This window comes from Spinacia oleracea, unplaced genomic scaffold (genome assembly GCF_020520425.1).
Source record: "Spinacia oleracea cultivar Varoflay unplaced genomic scaffold, BTI_SOV_V1 SOVchr0_003, whole genome shotgun sequence".
NCBI classification, from domain to species: domain Eukaryota; kingdom Viridiplantae; phylum Streptophyta; class Magnoliopsida; order Caryophyllales; family Amaranthaceae; genus Spinacia; species Spinacia oleracea.
In genome coordinates this window covers 236,567-243,585 of record NW_026614331.1, presented here as the reverse complement: position 1 = coordinate 243,585, position 7,019 = coordinate 236,567, and the positions used below count along the sequence as shown (strand labels likewise).

Genomic DNA, 7,019 nt, shown 5'->3' with positions numbered 1-7,019 from the left:
AATCAAATTATGAAGAGCAAGTAAATGCGAGATAGGAGAAACATCAAAAAACCTATTTACTTATAAAACAACGCCCGTAGAAAGGCGTGTGAAAGTAGCTCAGAATTCCTGACCAGGAAAAAGAAAGAGAATTGTTGTGTGCTCAGCAGGCACAATGATACAGACGCCATCAGCGCCAAAACTTTACAACATAATTGTTATTGCCCTTAGGCACGGGAACGCTTGAATAAAATTTTTAAAAAAAATAGGAAAGTAAGCAAATCAGGGGGCGGCCGCATCGTCCTCGTCATCAGATGATACAAACTCAGGGGGCGGCTGACCAAGACGTTCAGCAGCCAACACAGCGGCACTGTGCTCCATTCGCCGCTGGAACCACCCAAGATCATACTCTGACATGTGGCTCTCCCAGGCGTGCTTAACAGCGTCCTTGGTCGCTTGTTCCCCCTGATCATAGGATTCCAGAAGACGCTCACGCAAGGTGCGAACTTGCGATCTGGCCGTCTCTAGCTCCCCACGAAGATGCTCGGCTTCCTCAGCCGCCTCTTTGACCTGAGGGTACTCCCGCAACTGGTCCTGAAGCGCCCGTATTTCCGCCGCCGCTGTCTTGGCCTCCTCGACCATTGCCACCATGTCCTTGTCCTGCGCCAAGATCTTCTTAAGCAGCTCGGCCTTGTCAGATCTCAACGCAGCCACCTCCTTCGCTTGAAGGTCTATGGTCGTCTGCATCTGCAGGCGGACCTCTTCAATGGACTTGAACGCATAGTCACCATGGTGGGTGGACTCAGCCACCTGAGCTTTGAGCTCCTCAGCAGTGCGGGTCTTCCAGCTCTTGCAGAATTCCATGCGGCAGAACAACTGCAGAAGAAGCTACATATTAGTAAATGACTCAAAGGGAAGACAAGTACAAGCAAGTTGGAAATAGACTTACGTCGAGAAGAGTGGCCTGGATCGCACCAAACTGGGCGTCAGTCTTGCGGCCAGGAAGAGAAGCAACATACTCTGCGGGGACGGCCTTAAAAACCTTGCGGCATATAGCCACCCTATCCTTTGACGAATAGTGGGGAGTAGCAGGTACGTTCTCATCCTCGGCAGCAGCTGCATCCTTCCCTTTGTCTTTGGCTATAGGAAAAACAATGGCCTTAGGATGACGCGGAGAGTAAGAAGAACTGCCAGAGGAGGCTCGATACGTCTGAACGACGTTCGAATAATACTTACCGCCCGAAGACCTAGCTCGGCGGGCCACCTCCGCCGGTATCTGAGAGCGGACGTCGGCCGGGATTCCCGAAAGAGGGTCCTCCACCAAGTCCACCACCAGAGACGGCTTGTCCACGCCCATCTCTTCGTCATCAGGGCATCCCCCCTCAGCAACCTTCGACTCGTCTTTCTTCACGAGACGGCGAGGTAGGGGTTTTGGCTTCTTGAAGGTACTCGGAGTCTCCGAGCCAGCCGGCACAGCTCTCTTCTTCAGCTGGGACAGAGTCGTCCCCTTCTTCTTCCCTGACGCCCTAGCCGCGTCCTTAGCTTGCTAAAAAAGAAAGGACAGTCAAATATTAGGCCTCGTCATCTATCGCAAGTCACTCACCGTGTAGTGGCTCGTCATTAAAAAGGACGCCCATCTCAAAAATGACGAGGCGTACCTCATCAATCACAAGTCACTCACAAGATAGTGGCTCGTCATTTAAAAGGACGCCCGTCTTAAAAATGACGAGGCGTACCTCATCAATCACAAGTCACTCACAAGATAGTGGCTCGTCATTTAAAAGGACGCCCGTCTTAAAAAAAAAAATGACGAGGCGTACCTCATCAATCACAAGTCACTCACAAGATAGTGGCTCGTCATTTAAAAGGACGCCCGTCTTAAAAATGACGAGGCGTACCTCATCAATCACAAGTCACTCACAAGATAGTGGCTCGTCATTTAAAAGGACGCCCGTCTTAAAAAAATGACGAGGCGTACCTCATCAATCACAAGTCACTCACAAGATAGTGGCTCGTCATTAAAAAGGACGCCCGTCTTAAAAATGACGAGGCGTACCTTATCAATCACAAGTCACTCACAAGATAGTGGCTCGTCATTAAAAAGGACGCCCGTCTTAAAAATGACGAGGCGTACCTTATCAATCACAAGTCACTCACAAGATAGTGGCTCGTCATTAAAAAGGACGCCCGTCTTAAAAATGACGAGGCGTACCTTATCAATCACAAGTCACTCAATAAATAGTGGCTCGCCATTAAAAAGGACGCCCGTCTTAAAAATGACGAGGCGTACCTTATCAAGTGCAAGTCAATCGCAGACAAGTGGCTCGTCATTAAAAAGGACGCCCGTCCCAAAAATGACGAGGCGTACCCTATCAATCACGAGTCACTTGAAAAAACACTAACTAAGGGGCCCGTCAATAAAAAGTGACGAGGCCCACCTTAGCAAACACGGGTCAGATATCAGGATATCGGCTCGTCACTAAAAAGTCGTCCACTGTAGACGCTGGACGGGAGAAGTTTAACTTGCAAAAAACAACAACCTAAGAGAATACTCACCTTCTCCTCCAACTCGGCCTTGGCTTTCTGCATCTTGGCCTCATAGATGTCCGCCATCCAATCGGTCATATCGCCCTTCCCAATATCCGCCGCCGATAGCTTGCTCATTCCTTCCTCTGTGAACAAAAGAAATCCAAAGTTAGAAAAAATGAATAGACCAACGCGGAACGGCACATAAATTGGCATACAACCTCGAGTCATGGAATATCCTAAGCCTACGGCCGCTAGAAAGGCCTCGTTCCGAAACTGGCTAATGTGCGGCAACCACTCGGCCGGCACATGGAAACTCTTATCCACTGTTAAGTGGTAAGTGTTGGCCCTGAACAGGACCATTATCTGATCCCACTCTTCGGCAGTAAGGGGGGGAAGGGGCTCGTCACGATCCATGAAGTTGGCGTCACAGTTCCAACGGCTCATTCTCTCATACATCTCCTGGTCGTCAGTGTAAAACACGACCCACCTCTTCCTCCACATATGCCACTTGCTGAGCTTGCCGACCACTGTCTGGTAGGTACCACGGCTGCTCAGATTAAACCACCCTTTGGCGGCACTGGGGGAACGAGAGAGGGAGACCAGATGCAGAAAGGCGTTGAAGGACGGCTCCACGTCGTTCAGTGCACATTTGGCAATGTAGCCAAAGATATCCGCCCATGAGTTGGGGGTCAGCTGGGCCACCCCAATATTGAAACCATCTAACACCTCCACAACGAAGGGGTGTGGAGGGAATCTCATGCCGAGTTTGATTGACGCGGCATACACAGGGAATTCTCCCTCGGCAAGCAGGCTGACGGTCGAGTCCAGACCGGCCGGCACGCGTATTTGGTACCCTTCCCCCACGCAGAGGTCATCCCTCATCTTGGCTCCGTGCCTGTCTAGCCACCGCATCCAGCCCACGTCTGGGTGAATCTCTGACGGAAGCAATTGGGCCTCCTCCCGTCCTCTGGGCCTAATAAGCTGGGGAGCAGCTTCTTGTTCCTCGGCGGCCGATGACAATGGAGCGACGCTTGGCTCCCCCACTGCCTGGCTCGCTGTACCCTCCGACGAGCTTGCCGCCTGCTCCCCCGCCTCGACGTACTCGTCGATCTCTTGAAAGAGTTCGGCAAATTCTTCGTCGACTGCCGAGGCGGTGGAAGAATATCTCTCCCTAGGAGGTGTCGATGCTTCTTCCCGCAAGCGCAGGCGCGTCGGATCTGCCGTTTGCTTGGTTCTAGCCATGCCTTCTGCATAGTGAACGAAGCACGGCTTAGGGGTGACCAACAATGAAGAAAAAGACGCGATTGGACGTCCGCCCCGACAAAAGATGAACGGCGGAAAAATCTTAAATAAAACCTTTAAACCCTTACCTAGTACTAAGAGGTCGGCCGCTAACAAAGAGAAAAATGTCAAGAGGATAACAAAAATGGCGAAAACTAACCTTGAAAGATCTGCGAAGTACTTGGTGAAGAACAGGATGAGTATCGCGAAGAACGGGATGAATTTCACGAAGAACAGGATGAGTGTGACGAGGAAAAGGATGAGTCTCGTGGTGGCCGGAAATCGCCTGATGGTGGTAGGAACACGCCGGAAATCGCCTATGAAAGCTCTGTGAAAATGAAATGTAAAAAATGAAATTTACCCCCCCTCACCTCTATATATAGGGAGGGGCAAAATGGAGAAAGGTGACACGTGTCACCATCTCAACACCTGACCCAAAGATGAAGATGCAAAACAAGAGTCAAGAAGCGATACCCGGAATGTGTTTCCAGAAATGCCCTTCTTGAGGGGCAAATGTTGTGGGCAAAATTACCGTGCCTTCGTGTACCAATGAGGACGTGACACATGGCACGTATTGCGCCCCCTAAGCAGAAATCATACGAAGTCTACTCCGAGGCATGAGTATTAATCTAGGTATCTACAATGTATGTATTTAAGTGTGTATAAATGTATGTATAAAACCTATACCTGGAAAGGGGCTTAATTAGTATGTATCCCAAGTGAATGACTAAGCACAATAGGCCCAAACAGCCCACTATTGCCAAAAGAGGCCAGAGAATTGTAAGGAGAAAGGACACGTGTCCTCCTCCCATTCCCCAGCCAATCATGTAAGGGGAATATTAGGTCATTCCCCCAAAAACCTAGTACTATAAATATTCCCACTTCCCTAGAAAAAAGGGTCACAATCAATACATTCTAGAGCAATTGCTGCTCTGCCTTCTCTCTACTTTCTCTCTCTATAAAAATACAATCTTGTTTAATCTGTAAAAGTTACCAAGAAACCTCCCAGGTATCTCACCGGAAAAACCCCACAACAGGTAGGTAGCCTCGCTTGGAGTCCGCCATCTTGAACCTATCAAGCACTTTATTGATATAAGTGCTTTGACTAAGTCCAATCATCCTTTTAGATCTATCTCTGTAAATCTTGATGCCCAATATGTACTGTGCTTCTCCTAGATCCTTCATCGAAAAACATTTCCCAAGCCAAATCTTGACAGAATTCAACATAGGAATGTCATTTCCGATAAGTAATATGTCGTCGACATATAATACTAGGAAGGCAATTTTGCTCCCACTGACCTTCTTGTATACACAAGATTCGTCCACGTTCTTGATGAAACCAAAGTCACTGACTGCTTCATCAAAACGTATATTCCAGCTCCTGGATGCCTGCTTCAATCCGTAGATTGATTTCTTTAGCTTGCATACCTTTTTAGCATTCTTTGGATCCTCAAAACCTTCAGGCTGTGTCATAAACACAGTTTCTGTTAAAACGCCGTTTAAGAAAGCAGTTTTGACATCCATCTGCCATATTTCGTAATCGTAATATGCAGCGATTGCTAACATCATCCGAATTGACTTTAGCATTGCAACTGGTGAAAAGGTTTCATCGTAATCCACACCGTGGACTTGCCTATAACCTTTTGCAACCAATCTAGCTTTGAAAACTTCAAGTTTCCCATCCTTGTCCTTTTTCAGTTTGAAAACCCATTTGCTTCCAATGGCTTGGTAGCCATCTGGCAAATCGACCAAATCCCATACTTGGTTTTCAGACATGGAGTCTAATTCAGATTGCATGGCTTCTTGCCATTGCTTGGAGCTAGGGCTCGTCATAGCTTGTTTGTAAGTCGCAGGTTCATCACTTTCAAGTAATAGAACGTCATAGTTCTCGTTCGTCAAAATACCTAAGTACCTTTCCGGTTGAGATCTATATCTTTGCGATCTACGCGGGGTAACATTTCTAGATTGACCATGATTCTCACCAGATTCTTCTAAAGATCTCTGAGTTTCATCCTGAATGTCATCTTGAGCATTCTCTAGAGTTTGTTGTTCGACTCGAATTTCTTCGAGGTCTACTTTTCTCCCACTTGTCATTTTGGAAATGTGATCTTTCTCCAAAAAGACACCATCTCGAGCAACAAACACTTTGTTCTCAGATGTATTGTAGAAGTAATACCCCTTTGTTTCCTTTGGATAGCCCACAAGGATACATTTGTCAGATTTTGGATGAAGTTTGTCTGAAATTAATCGCTTGACGTATACTTCACATCCCCAAATCTTAAGAAAAGACACATTTGGAGGCTTTCCAAACCATAATTCATATGGATTCTTTTTGACAGCTTTAGACGGAGCTCTATTTATAGTGAGTGCAGCTGTATTTAGTGCATGTCCCCAAAATTCTAATGGAAGTTCGGCCTGACCCATCATTGACCTGACCATGTCTAGCAAGGTTCTGTTCCTCCGTTCCGACACACCGTTCCATTGTGGTGTTCCAGGAGGAGTCAATTCTGACAGAATTCCACATTCTTTCAGATGGTCATCAAATTCATAGCTCAGATATTCACCGCCTCTATCAGACCGCAGTGCTTTAATCTTCTTGCCTAATTGATTCTCTACTTCACTCTGAAATTCCTTGAATTTGTCAAAGGATTCAGACTTATGCTTCATTAGGTAGACATAACCATACCTACTGAAGTCATCAGTGAAAGTGATAAAGTAGCTGAAACCACCTCTAGCATTTGTACTCATTGGTCCACATACATCTGTATGGATTAAACCCAATAGTTCATTTGCTCTTTCTCCAACTTTAGAGAAAGGTTGCTTTGTCATTTTGCCAAGTAAACATGATTCGCATTTACCATAATCCTCTAAGTCAAATGGTTCTAGAATTCCTTCCTTTTGAAGTCTTTCTAAGCGTTTCAAGTTTATATGGCCTAATCGACAATGCCACAGATAGGTGAGATCTGAATCATCATTTTTGGCCTTTTTGGTATTTATGTTATATACTTGTTTGTCGTGATCTAATAAATAAAGTCCATTGACTAATCTAGTAGATCCATAAAACATCTCTTTAAAATAAAACGAACAACTATTGTCTTTTATTAAAAAGGAAAATCCCTTAGCATCTAAGCAAGAAACTGAAATGATGTTTTTAGTAAGACTTGGAACATGGAAACATTCTTCCAGTTCCAAAACTAGCCCGGAGGGCAACGACAAATAGTAAGTTCCTA

The 7,019-nt window shown here is 46.3% G+C and overlaps 1 protein-coding gene across 2 annotated transcripts; it reads right to left on the bottom strand.

Moving 5' to 3' along the window:
- Window positions 1-261: 261 nt before the first annotated feature.
- LOC130464808 (uncharacterized) lies at window positions 262-1,546 on the bottom strand. Of its 2 annotated transcripts, XM_056834036.1 has the most exons (3): window positions 1,216-1,546; window positions 929-1,119; window positions 262-855 (listed from the first exon to the last, which is right to left on the bottom strand). In XM_056834036.1, exons 1-3 carry the CDS (start codon window positions 1,334-1,336, stop codon window positions 262-264), a joined length of 906 nt encoding a protein of 301 aa, XP_056690014.1. In that variant the 5' UTR covers window positions 1,337-1,546. The 2 variants fall into 2 exon arrangements, with proteins under 2 accessions (XP_056690014.1, XP_056690013.1); XM_056834035.1 differs by having other exon boundaries at window positions 929-1,546.
- Window positions 1,547-7,019: the final 5,473 nt, after the last annotated feature.